Consider the following 20,698-nt stretch of genomic DNA (forward strand, 5'->3'; position numbering starts at 1 on the left):
ACCATGTCACCCATCACTCTCTCCTTAAACCATGTCACCCATCTCCCTCTCCATATACCATGTTACCCTCACTCTCTATATACCATGTCACCCATCACTCTCTCCATAAACCATGTCACCCATCTCCTTCTCCATATACCATGTTACCCTCACTCTCTATATACCATGTCACCCATCACTCTCTCCATATACCATGTTACCCTCTCTGTCTATATACCATGTCACCCATCACTCTCTCCTTAAACCATGTCACCCATCTCCCTCCCCATATACCATGTTACCCTCACTCTCTATATACCATGTCACCCATCACTCTCTCCATAAACCATGTCACCCATCTCCCTCTCCATATACCATGTTACCCTCACTCTCTATATACCATGTCACCCATCACTCTCTCCATATACCATGTCACCCTCACTCTCTCTATACCATGTTACCAGTCACTCTCTCCATATACCATGTCACCCTCACTCTCTATATATACCATGTCACCCATCTCCCTCTCTATATACCATGTTACCCTCGAGCTCACTCTCTATATACCATGTTACCCTCACTCTCTCTATACTATGTCACCCATCACTCTCTCCATATACCATGTTACCCTCACTCTCTCTATACCATGTCACCCATCACATTCTCCATATACCATGTTACCCTCACTCTCTCTATACCATGTCACCCATCACTCTCTCCATATACCATGTTACCCTCACTCTCTCCATATACCATGTTACCCTCACTCTCTCCACATACCATGTCACCCATCACTCTCTCTATATACCATGTCACCCATCACTCTCTCTATATACCATGTCACCCATCACTCTCTATGTACCATGTCACCCATCACTCTTTCCATATACCATGTCACCCATCACTCTCTCTAAAATAACATGTTTCCCTCACCCTCTCTCTATACCATGTTGCACATACCATGTCACCTATCTCCCTCTCCATATACCATGTTACCCTAACTCTCTCCATATACCATGTCACCCATCACTCTCTCCATATACCATGTCACCCATCACTCTCTCCATATACCATGTTACCCATCTCACTCTCTATATACCATGTCACCCTCACTCTCTCCATATACCATGTCACCCACCACTCTCTCTATATACCATGTTACCCATCACTCTCTCTATATACCATGTTACCCTCACTCTCTCCATATACCATGTTCCCCTCACTCTCTCCATATACCATGTTACCCTCACTCTCTCTATACCATGTCACCCATCACTCTCTCCATATACCATGTTACCCTCACTCTCTCCATATACCATGTTCCCCTCACTCTCTCCATATACCATGTCACCCATCACTCTCTATATACCCTGTTGCACATACCATGTCACCCATCTCCCTCTCCATATACCATGTTCCCCTCACTCTCTCCATATACCATGTCACCCATCACTCTCTATATACCCTGTTGCACATACCATGTCACCCATCTCCCTCTCTATATACCATGTCACCCATCACTCTCTCCATATACCATGTTACCCATCACTCTCTCCATATACTATGTTACCCTCACTCTCTATATACCCTGTTGCACATACCATGTCACCCATCTCCCTCTCTCTATACCATGTCACCCATCACTCTCTCCATATACCATGTTACCCTCACTCTCTCCATATACCATGTTCCCCTCACTCTCTCCATATACCATGTCACCCATCACTCTCTATATACCCTGTTGCACATACCATGTCATCCATCTCCCTCTCCATATACCATGTTCCCCTCACTCTCTACATATACCATGTCACCCATCACTCTCTATATACCCTGTTGCACATACCATGTCAACCATCTCCCTCTCTATATACCATGTCACCCATCACTCTCTCCATATACCATGTTACCCATCACTCTCTCCATATACTATGTTACCCTCACTCTCTATATACCCTGTTGCACATACCATGTCACCTATCTCCCTCTCTATATACCATGTTACCCATCACTCTCTCCATATACTATGTTACCCTCACTCTCTATATACCCTGTTGCACATACCATGTCACCCATCTCCCTCTCTATATACCATGTTACCCATCACTCTGTCCATATACTATGTTACCCTCACTCTCTATATACCCTGTTGCACATACCATGTCACCCATCTCCCTCTCTATATACCATGTCACCCATCACTCTCTCCATATACCATGTTACCCTCACTCTCTCCATATACCATGTTACCCTCATCCTCTCCATATACCATGTTACCCTCACTCTCTATATACCATGTCACCCATCACTCTCTCCATATACCATGTCACCGATCACTCTCTCCATATACCATGTTACCCTCACTCTCTCTATACCATGTTGCACATCACTCTCTCTATACCATGTCCCCCATCACTCTCTTCATATACCATGTTACCCTCACTCTCTCCATATACCATGTCACCCTCACTCTCTATACCATGTTGCACATCACTCTCTCCATATACCATCTTACCCTCACTCTCTCTATACCATGTCACCCATCACTCTCTCCATATACCATGTTACCCTCACTCTCTCTATACCATGTTGCACATCACTCTCTCTATATACCATGTCACCCTCACTCTCTCCATATACCATGTTACCCTCACTCTCTCTATACCATGTTGCACATCACTCTCTCTATATACCATGTCACCCATCACTCTTTCCATATACCATGTCACCCATCACTCTCTCTAAAAAACCATGTTTCCCTCACCCTCTCTCTATACCATGTTGCACATACCATGTCACCCATCACTCTCTCCATATACCATGTCACCCATCACTCTCTCCATATACCATGTCACCCTCACTCTCTCCATATACCATGTTACCCTCACTCTCTCTATACCATGTTGCACATCACTCTCTCTATACCATGTCACCATGTCTCTCTATATATACCCCATGTTACCCATCTCCCTCTTTATATATTGTTACACATCACTCTCTACATATACCATGTTACCCATCACTCTCTGTATATATCATATACCTCACGGTAGGGCTGGGACGAGTCCAAATGTACTACCCGGTTACCCAACCCCTTATTACCCGACCCTACCCGGGTACTGAAGGCCTCCTGATTTGGAAACAAGATGTCTGATTTGGAATTGTTTTACCCCAGCCCTGGCAAAAGGTATTTAGATACATGTATCAAACAATCAGATTATGCGTACACTGAAGTTGACTGAAGCTTTTTCTTTACTCAAACATATACTAGGTCAAAGGAATGTCTGCATAGTCAGAAAGAATTGTGACTTGTAGTGTAACCACTGAGCTATAGTGTGTTTTTGTCATTAAACAATATATCACGTGACTAACCACAGTAACAAATGTTATATTTGGGATAACACTTTCTTAGTAAAGTACAGATTCTTGTACTTTTTTGGGTTGAGTCCCATCCAGGATTCGAACCCACACCTGCCAGGGTGAGGCACCTAATCGCCAGCACACAAAGTCAGCGATCTAACCCACTCAGCCACTGAGGCTTCCACAAAAATGAAAGTCTGACAACTGGTAGTTTCTAAATGGCATTGTGTATTCATAGCTTTCGGCCATGGGAGCCATGCCAATTTACACTTGTCAGCGGGGTACTCAAAGTACGTGATCTAGACTACCAGTTGTGGAAGCCTCAGTGGCTGAGTGGGTTAGATCGCTGACTTTGTGTGCTGGCGATTAGATGCCTCGCCCTGGCAGTATCATGATATAACATTTTTACAAAGTTTTCATATAATAACTAGATCCACAGCAAGTGCTTTTATAAGTTATCATGGTGTAACATTAATACAAAAGTTCATAGAATTATAGAACAGCAAGTAATACATATTAGGATCCAGGAAAAAATGCAGATACAAAACATTAACAGTTTCAGTTATAGCTTTGTAGATACATGCTAGCCTAAGGTAATGAGAACCCATCTCCCAGACATACTATTCAATAAGACAAAAGTTATGTCTACATAGTTTTATAGATTGCCTTGAACTGATTTATTTAAGTAAATCTGCCATCACCTATATTGGAATAGCATTCACAAAATACTTCAATTTAGACTCATTAAGGATTAGTCCCATACAACCTCAGAGGGTTGTACCGACTCTCTGCAGCATCCACAGCTATAGTTAAGATATTGTTAATTGTTCTTGTAAATAAAATTGTAATTGTCTCCTGTGACTCCAGCTCCTGGCTGACTAATTCCCCAAAGAAAACCAGCATGCCATTTGGAAGGTTTTGGACAATCAGAACAGAACAATAATACAAGCATCGAAAGAGGCAATATCAAATATGGCAGCAGCATCAACCACACATGGTACTTGCATCAAATGAGAGTACCCTCCCTTAGACCAAGTGGACAGTCATTAGAAATGTGGTCCTCATTAATGTCAACTGATGCAATGTTATTTCATGAATATTGGTGCACTATTTTTATGTTACTTCGTGGTCATTACAACATATATGATAACCTCCACCTGCTAGCTCATGTGAAATCATATAGCCATCATGGCATGATTCAATAACTTGAATGACGGCTGTCAGCCTCACTTCAGGTACAATAAACCAATTTGGAGATATCCTGAAGGTGATACTTCCACTGAATGCCGATGTTTCTAGCTTCTAACTAATGTTATTTATGGTTTGTATATTTTGAGTTTGTTTTCAGAGTTTGCATCACTGATCACTGAACAAAACTGTGCACACAATTGCCAGGCCATATACTGAAAGAACAATATATGTTCAAATCATCACCAGTGAATCTTGTATTCAATGGCTACCATTATATAACTGCAGGTTTTTTTTCAATATTCAAGGCTATTGTGCAAAAATTACAAGCACTTTTAGTAGATAAATAACTTTGTTTGTTTGTAAAAAAGAAATGCAGCACTCAGCATTATTCCAGCTATATGACGACAGTCTGTAAATAATAGAGTCTGGACCAGACAATCCAGTGATTAATATCATGAGCATCAATCTATGCAATTGGGATACAATGACCTGCATCAACCAAGTCAGCGAGCCCGACCACCCGATCCCGTTAGTCGCTTCTTATGACAAGCATAGTCACCTTTTACGGCAAACATGGGTTGCTGAAGACCTATTCTTCCCCGGATCTTCACGGGTAGATAAAAATAGTACACTCATCCCCATGCGTCTGTGTGTGGACTGACCAGCACATAAGTGGTTAAATATCTAAAACTACTACAATTTTCCTGACTACTGTATGTTGATTGGCTGTTCTGAGTGCAGACAAAAACAGCCTGTGCACATCTTCAAAGAGATTGTAGTAAAATAGCTGCATCTAGTTACTGGTGTTCTAAGCTCTACTGAAGTACTCAAGTACTGATATGCGCTATATGTTCCCATCGTCTGGCGGTCTGCCAGTCAATCAAGGCCACAACCACCAGCAGTTGGTCACCAGCAACCACAGCTTCAGTCAGGTCACACGAGAATTTGCAGCCATGCACTCGTATGTGCTTCACATCATTCTCATTTTGCCTTTTATCAATTTAAATGCTGTGTACAGCCTACATCAAATTAGGTAATTACCATGACAACATCACAAGCTGATGCAGTGCTACATCTCCTTCATCATCGATCTAATTTTTCAAAATAGATAATTTAATTTGCAATGTCTATGTTTTCTACTTGCAGAAACAATTATGACCTCCTTGCAGGCTCTATCTGATGTGTAGACACGTGACATATATGCCTGCACAATGAAACTGCATGGTGGTCATGGGAGGATAACTCATACCTCTTAGAGTTGAAAGTTGAATTTACAAAATGTTAGGTGTATGATTCACAGTAACATTTACTTCAGATAAATCATAGATTAGCAGAACATTTAAGTTTTCAATAAGATAACATAAGTTTAGACTTCTGAACCTTAATCACATCAGCATTCTATCAGACCAAATGCAACAAAATTCCCATAGTCCACCCTAGTCACAAAGTCTAGCAGGGCAAACATCTCCCTACAACAAACCACTTCACCCTTCAACACTCCACTTCACCCTACAACAAACCACTTCACCCTACAACACACCACTTCACCCTACAACACTCCACTTCACCCTACAACAAACCACTTCACCCTACAACACCCCACTTCACCCTACAACAAACCACTTCACCCTACAACACACCACTTCACCCTACAACACTCCACTTCACCCTACAACAAACCACTTCACCCTACAACACCCCACTTCACCCTACAACAAACCACTTCACCCTACAACACACCACTTCACCCTACAACACTCCACTTCACCCTACAACAAACCACTTCACCCTACAACACCCCACTTCACCCTACAACAAACCACTTCACCCTACAACACTCCACTTCACCCTACAACAAACCACTTCACCCTACAACACTCCACTTCACCCTACAACACTCCACTTCACCCTGCAAGCCACCACAGCTCACTGTTTCTCCCTACAACACAATGTTTCTCCCTACAACACAGTTTCTCCCAACAACACACTGTTTCTCCCTATAACACACTGTTTCTCCCTATAACACACTCTTTGTTCCTATAACACATTGTTTCTCCCTATAACACACTGTTTCTCCCTATAACACATTGTTTCTCCCTTCAACACACTGTTTCTCCCTATAACACATTGTTTCTCCCTACAACACAAAGTTTCTCTCTACAACACACTGTTTCACCCTACAACACACTGTTTCTCCCTATAACACACTGTTTCTCCCTACAGCACACTGTTTCTCCCTATAACACATTGTTTCTCCCTATAACACACTGTTTCTCCCTTTAACACACTGTTTCTCCCTATAACACACTGTTTCTCCCTATAACACACTGTTTCTCTGTATAACACATTGTTTCTCCCTACAACACACCGTTTCTCCCTACAACACACTGTTTCTCCCTATAACACACTGTTTCTCCCTATAACACACTGTTTCTACCTATAACACATTGTTTCTCCCTTCAACACACTGTTTCTCCATATAACACATTCAACACAGTGTTTCTCCCTATAACACACTGTTTCTCCCTACAACACAATGTTTCTCCCTATAACACACTGTTTCTCCCTTCAATACACTGTTTCTCCCTATAACACACTGTTTCTCCCTACAACACACTGTTTCTCCATTCAACACACTGTTTCTCCCTTCAACACACTGTTTCTCCCTTCAACACACTGTTTCTCCCTACAACACACTGTTTCTCCATTCAACACACTGTTCTCCCTATAACACATTGTTTCTCCCTTCAACACACTGTTTCTCCCTTCAACACACTGTTTCTCCCTTCAACACACTGTTTCTCCCTACAACACACTGTTTCTCCATTCAACACACTGTTCTCCCTATAACACAATGTTTCTCCATACAACACATTGTTTCTCCATTCAACACACTGTTTCTCCCTATAACACATTGTTTCTCCCTACAACACACTGTTTCTCCATTCAACACACTGTTTCTCCCTATAACACATTGCTTCTCCCTTCAACATATTGTTTCTCCCTTCAACACATTGATTCTCCCTACAACACACCTGTTCACATAACAACAAACTTGTTCACACTACAACACACTTGTTCACATTACAACACACTTGTTCACACTACAACACACTGTTTCTCCCTACAACACACTTGTTCACACTACAACACACTTGTTCACATTACAACACACCGTTTCTCCCTACAACACACTTGTTCACACTACAACACACTTGTTCACCATACAACACACTGTTTCTCCCTTCAACACACTTGTTCACACTACAACACACTTGTTCACACTACAACACACTGTTTCTCCCTACAACACACCTGTTCACACTACAACACACTGTTTCTCCCTACAACACACTTGTTCACACTACAACACACTTGTTCACACTACAACACACTGTTTCTCCCTACAACACACTTGTTCACACTACAACACACTTGTTCACACTACAACACACTTGTTTACACTACAACACACTTGTTCACACTACAACACACTTGTTCACATTACAACACACTTGTTCACACTAGAACACACTTGTTCACACTACAACACACTTGTTCACACTACAACACACTTGTTCACACTACAACACACTGTTTCTCCCAACAACAAACTTGTTTACACTACAACACACTTGTTCACATTACAACACACTTGTTCAAACTACAACACACTGTTTCTCCCAACAACACACTTGTTCACACTACAACACACTTGTTCACATTACAACACACTTGTTCACATTACAACACACTGTTTCTCCCTACAACACACTGTTTCTCCCTACAACACACTTGTTCACATTACAACACACTTGTTCACACTACAACACACTGTTTCTCCCTACAACACACTGTTTCTCCCTACAACACACTTGTTCACATTACAACACACCGTTTCTCCCTACAACACACTTGCTCACATTACCACAAACCGTTTCTCCCCACAACACACTTGTTCAAACTACAACACACTTGTTCACATTACAACACACTTGTTCACACTACAACACACTGTTTCTCCCTACAACACACTGTTTCTCCCTACAACACACTTGTTCACACTACAACACACTGTTTCTCCCTACTTGTTCACACTACAACACACTTGTTCACACTACAACACACTGTTTCTCCCTACTTGTTCACACTACAACACACTGTTTCTCCCTACAACACACCTGTTCACATTACAACACACTTGTTCAAACTACAACACACTGTTTCTCCCCACAACACACTTGTTCACACTACAACACACTTGTTCACATTACAACACACTTGTTCACACTACAACACAGTTTCTCCCTACAACACACTTGTTCTCATTACAAGACACTGTTTCTCCCTACAACACACTTGTTCACACTACAACACACTTGTTTACACTACAACACACTTGTTCACACTACAACACACTTGTTCACATTACAACACACTTGTTCACACTAGAACACACTTGTTCACACTACAACACACTTGTTCACACTACAACACACTTGTTCACACTACAACACACTGTTTCTCCCAACAACAAACTTGTTTACACTACAACACACTTGTTCACATTACAACACACTTGTTCAAACTACAACACACTGTTTCTCCCAACAACACACTTGTTCACACTACAACACACTTGTTCACATTACAACACACTTGTTCACATTACAACACACTGTTTCTCCCTACAACACACTGTTTCTCCCTACAACACACTTGTTCACATTACAACACACTTGTTCACACTACAACACACTGTTTCTCCCTACAACACACTGTTTCTCCCTACAACACACTTGTTCACATTACAACACACCGTTTCTCCCTACAACACACTTGCTCACATTACCACAAACCGTTTCTCCCCACAACACACTTGTTCACACTACAACACACTTGTTCACATTACAACACACTTGTTCACACTACAACACACTGTTTCTCCCTACAACACACTGTTTCTCCCTACAACACACTTGTTCACACTACAACACACTGTTTCTCCCTACTTGTTCACACTACAACACACTTGTTCACACTACAACACACTGTTTCTCCCTACTTGTTCACACTACAACACACTGTTTCTCCCTACAACACACCTGTTCACATTACAACACACTTGTTCAAACTACAACACACTGTTTCTCCCCACAACACACTTGTTCACACTACAACACACTTGTTCACATTACAACACACTTGTTCACACTACAACACAGTTTCTCCCTACAACACACTTGTTCTCATTACAAGACACTGTTTCTCCCTACAACACACTTGTTCACACTACAACACACATGTTCACACTACAACACACTTGTTCACATTACAACACACTTGTTCACACTACAACACACTTGTTCACACTATAACACACGGTTTCTCCCTACAACACACTTGTTCACACTACAACACACTTGTTCACACTACAACACACTTGTTCACATTACAACACACTGTTTCTCCCTACAACACACTGTTTCTCCCTACTTGTTCACACTACAACACACTTGTTCACATTACAACACACTGTTTCTCCCTACTTGTTCACACTACAACACACTGTTTCTCCCTACTTGTTCTCACTACAACACACTTGTTCACATTACAACACACTTGTTCACACTACAACACACTTGTTCACACTACAACATACTGTTTCTCCCTACAACACACTTGTTCACACTACAACACACTGTTTCTCCCTACAACACACTTGTTCACACTACAACACACTTGTTCACACTACAACACACTTGTTCACATTACAACACACTGTTTCTCCCTACAACACACTTGTTCACACAACAACACACTTGTTCACACTACAAGACACTGTTTCTCACTACAAGACACTTGTTCACATTACAACACACTTGTTCACACTACAACACACTTATTCACACTACAACACACTTGTTCACACTACAACATACTGTTTCTCCCTACAACACACTTGTTCACACTACAACACACTGTTTCTCCCTACAACACACTGTTTCTCCCTACAACACACTTGTTCACATTACAACACACTGTTTCTCCCTACAACACACTTGTTCACACAACAACACACTTGTTCACACTACAAGACACTGTTTCTCACTACAAGACACTTGTTCACATTACAACACACTTGTTTACACTACAACACACTTGTTCACACTACAACACACTTGTTCACACTACAACACACTGTTTCTCCCTACAACACACTTGTTTACACTACAACACACTTGTTCACACTACAACACACTTGTTCACACTACAACACACTGTTTCTCCCTACAACACACTTGTTCACATTACAACACACTTGTTCACACTACAACACACTTGATCACACTACAACACACTGTTTCTCCCTACAACACACTTGTTCACATTACAACACACTTGTTCACACTACAACACACTTGTTCACACTACAACACACTTGTTCACACTACAACACACTGTTTCTCCCTACAACACACTTGTTCACACTACAACACACCTGTTCACACTACAACACACTGTTTCTCCCTACAACACACCTGTTCACATTACAACACACTTGTTCACACTACAACACACTTGTTCACACTACAACACACTGTTTCTCCCTACAACTCACTTGTTTACACTACAACACACTTGTTCACACTACAACACACTGTTTCTCCCTACAACACACTTGTTCACACTACAACACACTTGTTCACACTACAACACACTGTTTCTCCCTACAACACACTTGTTCACACTACAACACACTGTTTCTCCCTACAAGGTTAACACACTTGTTCACACTACAACACACTTGTTCATATTACAACACACTGTTTCTCCCTACAACACACCTGTTCACACTACAACACACTGTTTCTCCCTACAACACACTTGTTCACACTACAACACACCTGTTCACACTACAACACACTGTTTCTCCCTACAACACACCTGTTCACATTACAACACACTTGTTCACACTACAACACACTTGTTCACACTACAACACACTTGTTCACACTACAACACACTGTTTCTCCCTACAACACACTTGTTTACACTACAACACACTTGTTCACACTACAACACACTGTTTCTCCCTACAACACACTTGTTCACACTACAACACACTTGTTCACATTACAACACAATGTTTCTCCCTACTTGTTCAGACTACAACACACTTGTTCACATTACAACACACTGTTTCTCCCTACAACACACTTGTTCACATTACAACACACTTGTTCACATTACAACACACTGTTTCTCCCTACAACACACTTGTTCACATTACAACACACTTGTTCACATTACAACACAATGTTTCTCCCTACTTGTTCAGACTACAACACACTTGTTCACCATACAACACACTGTTTCTCCCTACAACACACCACTTCACCCTACAACACACATGTTCACACTACAACACACCACTTCACCCTACAACACACCACTTCATCCTACAACACACTGCTTCACCATACAACACACTGTTTCTCCCTTCAACACACTTGTTCACACTACAACACACTGTTTCTCCCTACAACACACCACTTCACCCTACAACACACCACTTCACCCTACAACACACCACTTCATCCTACAACACACTGCTTCACCCTACAACACATCACTTCACTATATGTCTGATAATGGATATTTGGGAAAGGACTCACTCTCCTCAGACTCTTCCTCCTCCTGGTCCTTTGAATCTTTCCTTCTCAGACTTCCCTTCTTCTGAAACATTCAGCGTTTCAGCACTTTAGCCGGCAGAGTCATGCTAAGTAAAAGCTTCTACTGTCATAACCAGGATCATGGTCATGCAATCACAAGATTTCATGAACTATAGCAAGAACAAGCAATTTAGGTTCATTCACAAGGACCCAGTGTATTTTAATGATTAGACACCTGGGTCTGAGTGATCTAAGATATTTAAACCATGATTAATATTCAAGAAAACTGAGCACCTAACTTTGTAACCAACATTTTATTGTTATCATTGTTAATAATTCTAAGAATAATAAATCTATTACATCTTTGCCATAAATCCTGTATTTTGGCTTCAGTCACACTAACTAAATTTTAAGATTTTCAACAGATGTCCTCTTCACTGTCAATTACACACAATTAGTTGTTCCAGAATAGCACTATAGCAACCCAAGCTATGCCAGGATTCGTAAGTGTCTATGGCCCATGATGGTAGAATGGTTTTGGCTACAAAATGTGGGAGCGATCTTAGATTAATTGACGTCCAATGTTGATCATGGGTGACTAGAACAGTCCAGAGCATGGAGTTCTGAAACTCATGCTGCTGTCACCATGGCTAGGAGGAAGGAGGCTTTCCTGGATTTTTGGAGTAAGGTAGCCTTAGCCATGGGCTCATAAGGTTCCGTTAAAAGTGCCGATAGCACAACAGATAGATTCCATTGGGGGAAGATACTAGGTGTGCGAACATCTTCGAGTAGAAAGGATCTTATTAGTCTGTTTAGAATGGGATGGTTTCTAATTGAGAGTCTGCATGTTGAAGTACAGAGTAAAGTGCCGATCTGTAACCTTTTATCGTCCCATGTCGGAACTTATTGTCCTGACGTAGATGTAGTAGAAAGTCCGCTACCATAGGGATAGGGAGTGTATTAGTATCTAACCCCTTGTCGTCTTCTCCACTGGACGAACTTACCCCATCTATTGTCATATATAAGGGAGGACGAAGGTCTCCATGAGCTTGCCACAGCTTCAGATGCAAGTCCAGAGTACCCGGATGTCTGCATCTTTGCGTGATAACTTCCAGGCAGTTAGATTTAGGCTGGGCAGATTGTCGTAGGAAATGTTGACCTGGTCTGTCATAATAGATCTCGACGGAGAGGTAACTGGAGAGGCTCTTCCATTAATAGACTTAATAATCTGGGGAACCATGCTCTGCTGAGAGAGATTGGTGCTATCAAGATTATCATGCAATCCGTCTCCTCCACCTTGTTGATGACCTTGACTAGGAGAGACCATGGTTGGAATGCGTATGATGTTCTGGCGTCGGTGGAAGTCAGAGGAATGTCGCTTATCACATGCTCTCTGTGAGTCCACCAATGCAGGTCCCTCCAATGCAGGTCCCATAATAAATATGGAGGTAACTGAATCTTGAACTCTAGGGTGTTGATCAATGTCTGTAGAGGATGTAACATCAACCTTCCTCTGAAGGTCATATCCTGTAGAGACGTTAGATTGCCTAGAAGAGACGTCCACAATCTTAGAGACCTGCTGGGTTGAATTGACAGGGATTGAATCATCGTAATAGTCTTGACAAATCAATTCTCTGGTGGACATAGATATCCCTTGTGGAGTTGGAAACGCACTCCGATGTATACGTTGTCTTGAACCGGAGTGGTCTTGGACTTGGAGGGATTGACTAGGAGGCCTAGGTAGGTCATAAGCTGAACCAGCAATAGCATGTTCTGGTGTAAGCGAGCTTCTTCTTGGTCTGCTGCCAGGAATCGTCCAGGTACTCTTGCATTCGTACTATCTGGAGGTGGGCAAACATGATGACTGGTGCTGTAATCCTGATAAACAAGGAGCTATTGATATCCCGAATGGTAAGACCTGGTACTTGTAGCGTTGATCCGTTATTGCAGGTCGAGGCTGATGAGCCAATTTCATGTCCTCAAAGTCAACCGCAACTTCCGTCTGGATTCCATCTGGAACTTTGGAGGAGGTACCAGGAATGATTTGTTGAGGATCTTTACGTCTGAATTAAAGAATTAAGAATTCGGAACTAAGAATAGCGGAGAATAAAAAACCTTTGGTGTTGTTGATCTCCAATAGTTTCAGAATGGCTTGTTTCTTTAGTAGCTTCCTGATGGACAGATCTGCTGCCGCTAGCTTGACTCCGACTAGACGAATCTGTGGAGATCTGAGATGTCAGGATGGGATGCTCCTTGAAATGCCGTTTAGCGAAATGGGTGGTAAGGAAGTCAGAACTTCTGCCCCTGACTTGTCTCGGTGATAGGCTCCTCGTTTCTTGTAGTCAGGCTTATGAAACGAATCCTGAGAAGACTGATGTTTGTCGTACCCCGATTCAGTTGGAACGAATCCTACCGAGAGGGAACAAACTTCTTCTTAGGTGGCTGTATATATGATGAATCTTTCTGATACCTTCAGGGATAGGAAGATCCCTGTGCATTGACAGCTAGGTTGATAGTCGACACCTGGGCCGTTCACTTGTGTCTTGTCTGACCTCGTCTATGACATGTCCCAATCTGCCGTTGAATATCTTGGGAGCAGATATCGGTTATGACATTATCAACCTTTTCGTTTGGTTGGAAACAGCTCTCGAATGGATCTGTGATAGTAGTTGTTGACGCTGTACCAAGATTAGCTGTGAAGACATCCAGACTTGGGTTGATGAGTAAATCTTCCTGAATTCTGACTATGGTGTATAGCAGGCTCTGGATGAATACGACCTAGTCATAGGAGTCTCTCCAGATATACCTTCATATGATGTCTGCAACGGTGGAATGATGTGCCTGATTTTGGCGACAACCAGTTGATATATGCGGCAATGTCTATAAAATGTCTAGATGTCATAGACAGGTCTTCAGTCCGGGAAGTAGGAAGAGTGACTTTAGTATTAGGGTTGTGTACTAAATTCATAAAAATCCTCACCAAAACTTGATATGAAGATAAGGGGAGCTGGTCAAAATGTCTGAGCTTGAGTAGATTTTCAGATGCCTGATGTACCACCTAACTCGGCTACGGCAATGTCTGGTGGATATGTTGAGATGATGTGGGAGCATGATATCCTCCATATTCCGGCATCTTAGGTGGTGAATTTTCGGTCAATGGAGGTTGGAGTACAGGCATAAGATCAAGGAGTTCCACAAAGGTGTATCCCTCTGTATAATCCTGCTGGGGTGAACCAACTGACTGATTTACCTTCTCATGTAGGTCCGATTCCACCTCTGAATGACTGTGGGTAGTTCCCGGGAGGGATGGATGTTCGTCACAATCCATACACTCAACATATTCCACACGCTGTTCATCCACTGGGGTGTCCAGGATTCCGGTATGAGTAAGGTCCGTGCGGCTTGTGATGGCTGCCCGTGTATAACGGAGCCCGTACAGGAATGATGGTCCTCCATCAAACCGCTGGACTGTCCCATGATGTAATCTTCGGTTTGGTCTCATGGACAGTCCTGTGCAGTCCGAGCGGTCTGCTTAGGTACCGTCAGTTGATGGCTACTATACGGTTGAAGTGACGCTTCTGTGACTGTCGACTGGGTTACAGTGGAGTCCGTACGGTGACCGTACGGTGTCTTAGCTTGGGAATATGGCCTTGCGGTACCCTGATGGGACCCAAGTGGAGGTCGGTATGGTCGGCTGGGCTACCTGGCTAATCAGAATGGTCAGTTGAGGTAGGCCGTACGGCCGTGGCTGTGGCAAAAATAGATGGCTGACCCCATGTGGCCTCTTGGCCAGACTCTTCTTAGCCAATACTGTCTGCTTCTGACATGTTCATAGAGAACATAGAAGTAGGTTCAATCGACGGAGTAGTAGGTAGAGATGCTGTGGCCTGAACAGATGGCTGTCCCCAATGCAGCCTTTTGGCTGGAGGTCTCTTCTTAGCCAATACTGTCCTGTGATCATAAAATGGCCACACTTCTTACAAGCAGGAGGAGGAGGAGACTCCTTGACGACCTCCCAAACACCTCACACCAGCCATTCTTACATGAGTATGTTCATCACAATTAGCAGCTCTTACTGATATGACTTAATACATCTTTTTTTTATATCCATAAAATTGTGTCTATCTTGTCTTAATATATCTGTTTTATTAGAAAACCATAGAACAATCTTAGATTAAATGTGACTAAACCAAGTACTAGATTGTTACAACTTTAACAGTAGGTGTTGACTCTAGCACAGACAGGAAAGAAGTGTGGATTTCTGCCATTGCACACGTCATAGTTTGGGTTGCAATAGTGCTATTCGGGAACAACTAATTGTGTGTACCGTATTTTCTTGAGTATAAAGCACACTTTTTTCCCCCAAAAACACAGCTCGGTAGAAGGGGGTGCACATTGTACACGCCATAATGAGTTTTGATGTTTTTTTCTCCAAATGCAAAGACATTACCGTGAGCACGTAACACCGGAATTACCTTGTCAACAAATCCATACTGAAGTACGTAAATTAATTATGTAATTACACTGTCTGGTTATAAAAAGTGTTCATTGTATATCTGGAATTCTTACTTATTTCTGGTCGAGTAGCCTAGTGGTTAAAGCGTTTGCTCGTCACGCCAAAGACCCCGGTTCGATTCCTGACATGGGTACAATGTGTGAAGCCCATTTCTGGTGTCCCCCGCCGTGATATTGCTGGAATATTGCTAAAAGCGGCATAAAATCAAACTCACTCACTCTTACTTATTTCATTAATTTTATTCAAAATTTCTTTTTAGGATTGTTTTAATTAATTTCAGCAAAACCGTGTGTGAAATGATTGGAAGATCGCACAACTCACCGTTTTTTAACAGCAACCATGGCCAGATTACCACTATTGATGCCTTGAAACAAATTTATCATAACTGCCATACTTTGACTCGTTAAAAGTCATATTTGTTATAGTTTGACGATCCTATGTCAACATGTAGTTCTTGCGATCACGTGCACGGGAGCCACGACAGTGACTGTCAAATTGTTCCAGGTGAAAATAAATAAACGGCAATAGTGATCAGCTGCACCAAAGTGCTACGCTTAGGGTTATTATTAGTTTAAATATATTTAGTAAAAGCTGCAACTAAAATAACAAGATATTGGAATATAAAAATAATAGTTTCAGATAAAAAAAAAGCTTCAGATACAAATTTTTCCCGATCCTTGCATCAAAATCATTTAAAGTTATATCATTTGGTAAGTTTTAACCGAATCACCGGTAGATTCCAAGAAAAGGTGTGTACAGCTGATTGCTGTTTCCAGCTAAATTTACGAGAAAACACACAAGGTAATCTTTATCCCTGGATGTAAAACAATGCCTAGCAGAACAAAAAATACAATTTAGACGCTAAATCAACATGTCTGGTGATTTTTTTATCTCCAATTTCAAATTTGTATCAACCAAGTTTCTTTACACCTGTTCGTTTACTAGAATTCACTAAAAGGATATGGTGGAATTTTTTTCTGCGCATAATATTAGCGCACTATACTCAAGGAAATACGGTAATTGACAGTGAAGTGGACGTCTGTTGAAAATCTGAAAATTTAGTTAGTGTGACTTAAGCCAAAAATAAAAATACAGGATTTATGGCAAAGATGTAAGCGAGGTAGAGGATTCGCAAGATTTAGATATTTTCAAGAAGTCTATGTTTAACTCTGAGAACAATATGTGAGTTTCCCCTGCATTGGTGAATGTGAAAAAGGTTTCCTGTGCCTTGCAAATGACCACCTTTTTTATTGGTTATGAAATGTATTTCCCTATATAACCAACTGAAGCGCATTAATCAAACACATAAGTTTTACTTGCCCATTGTGATGAGCCTATAATGAGCAGACATAGCCTTGATGCTGTCTGTTGTTTCTCTCAACAAAAAAAGCTACATAATCACATGTACATTGAATCAACGAAATAAATCAATATCCTGATAAAGTAATAGATTACCTGTCCATCACAAATCAAAGTTGAAAACTCAAGCTGACAGCTTGAGTGGAGGATGGTATTTCATACAGGCAGCCTACTACACTTCAGCATAGCCTGAAGTAAATGACTGTTGTGTTAATAAACGGTTAATCTTTAACTTACCAATGATGTTTGTTTTTCGTTGCTCTTGAGGTTTTTGAATGCTTTTTTCCACATGCCCTTGATAGCCGACGATGACTGCGAGTGTTTCATATCAGACTCTTCCTCTTGCTGGTCAACTCCCTCCACAACCGACCCGTTCTGCTTCGGCATCACCATGTCCATCTGCACATACAACACACTCTATATATGTAGAGTCTACATGACCATGTCCATCTGCACATACAACACACTCTATATATGTAGAGTCTACATGACCATGTCCATCTGCACATACAACACACTCTATATATGTAGAGTCTACATGACCATGTCCATCTGCACATACAACACACTCTATATATGTAGAGTCTACATGACCATGTCCATCTGCACATACAACACACTCTATATATGTAGAGTCTACATGACCATGTCCATCTGCACATACAACACACTCTATATATGTAGAGTCTACATGACCATGTCCATCTTCACATACAACACACTCTATATATGTAGAGTCTACATGACCATGTCCATCTGCACATACACCACACTCTATATATGTAGATTCTACATGACCATGTCCATCTGCACATACAACACACTCTATATATGTAGAGTCTACATGACCATGTCCATCTGCACATACAACACACTCTATATATGTAGAGTCTACATGACCATGTCCATCTGCACATACAACACACTCTATATATGTAGAGTCTACATGACCATGTTCATCTGCACATACAACACGCTCTATATGTGTAGAGTCTACATGACCATGTCCATCTGCACATACAACACACTCTATATATGTAGTGTCTACATGACTATGTCCATCTGCACATACAACACACTCTATATATGTAGAGTCTACATGACCATGTTCATCTGCACATACAACACGCTCTATATGTGTAGAGTCTACATGACCATGTCCATCTGCACATACAACACACTCTATATATGTAGTGTCTACATGACTATGTCCATCTGCACATACAACACACTCTATATATGTAGAGTCTACATGACCATGTTCATCTGCACATACAACACGCTCTATATGTGTAGAGTCTACATGACCATGTCCATCTGCACATACAAGACACTCTATATATGTAGAGTCTACATGACCATGTCCATCTGCACATACAACACACTCTATATATGTAGGAGCCTACATGACCATGTCCATCTGCACATACAACACACTCTATATATGTAGAGTCTACATGACCATGTCCATCTGCACATACAACACGCTCTATATGTGTAGAGTCTACATGACCATGTCCATCTGCACATACAACACACTCTATATATGTAGGAGCCTACATGACCATGTCCATCTGCACATACAACACACTCTATATATGTAGGAGCCTACATGACCATGTCCATCTGCACATACAACACGCTCTATATCTGTAGAGTCTACATGACCATGTTCATCTGCACATACAACACACTCTATATATGTAGAGTCTACATGACCATGTCCATCTGCATATACACCACACTCTATACATGTAGAGCCTACATGACCATGTCCATCTGCACATACACCACACTCTATATATGTAGATTCTACATGACCATGTCCATCTGCACATACAACACACTCTATATATGTAGTCTACATGACCATGTCCATCTGCACATACAACACACTCTATATATGTAGAGTCTACATGACCATGTCCATCTGCACATACAACACACTCTATATATGTAGAGTCTACATGACCATGTCCATCTGCACATACAACACACTTTATATATGTAGAGTCTACATGACCATGTCCATCTGCACATACAACACACTCTATATATGTAGTGTCTACATGACCATGTCCATCTGCACATACAACACACTCTATATATGTAGAGTCTACATGACCATGTCCACCTGCACATACAACACACTCTATATATGTAGAGTCTACATGACCATGTCTATCTGCACATACAACACACTCTATATATGTAGAGTCTACATGACCATGTCCATCTGCACATACAACACACTCTATATATGTAGAGTCTACATGACCATGTCCTTCTGCACATACAACACACTCTATATATGTAGAGTCTACATGACCATGTCCATCTGCACATACAACACACTCTATATATGTAGAGTCTACATGACCATGTCCATCTGCACATACAACACACTCTATATATGTAGGAGCCTACATGACCATGTCCATCTGCACATACAACACACTCTATATATGTAGAGTCTACATGACCATGTCCATCTGCACATACAAGACACTCTATATATGTAGAGCCTACATGACCATGTCCATCTGCACATACAACACACTCTTTATATGTAGCGCCTACATGACCATGTCCATTTGTACATACACCACACTCTATA

The 20,698-nt window shown here is 41.5% G+C and overlaps 1 protein-coding gene across 4 annotated transcripts in view; it reads right to left on the bottom strand.

Moving 5' to 3' along the window:
- LOC124114609 (spectrin alpha chain, non-erythrocytic 1-like) overlaps nucleotides 1-20,698 on the bottom strand; it is a 456,322-nt gene that overhangs the window by 74,957 nt on the left and 360,667 nt on the right. For 3 of the 4 annotated variants that reach the window (XM_048385837.1, XM_048385833.1, XM_048385835.1), the window contains exons 11-12: nucleotides 18,319-18,480; nucleotides 12,210-12,270 (exon numbers count right to left, since the gene is read on the bottom strand). In XM_048385837.1, coding sequence (XP_048241794.1) covers nucleotides 12,210-12,270; nucleotides 18,319-18,480 — 223 coding nt within the window. The remainder of the gene's footprint in view (nucleotides 1-12,209; nucleotides 12,271-18,318; nucleotides 18,481-20,698) is intronic. The other variant, XM_048385836.1, reaches the window with a different exon arrangement.

The sequence above is a fragment of the Haliotis rufescens genome, unplaced genomic scaffold, assembly GCF_023055435.1.
Source record: "Haliotis rufescens isolate VD_foot unplaced genomic scaffold, xgHalRufe1.0.p SCAF_6, whole genome shotgun sequence".
Lineage (NCBI taxonomy): Eukaryota > Metazoa > Mollusca > Gastropoda > Lepetellida > Haliotidae > Haliotis > Haliotis rufescens.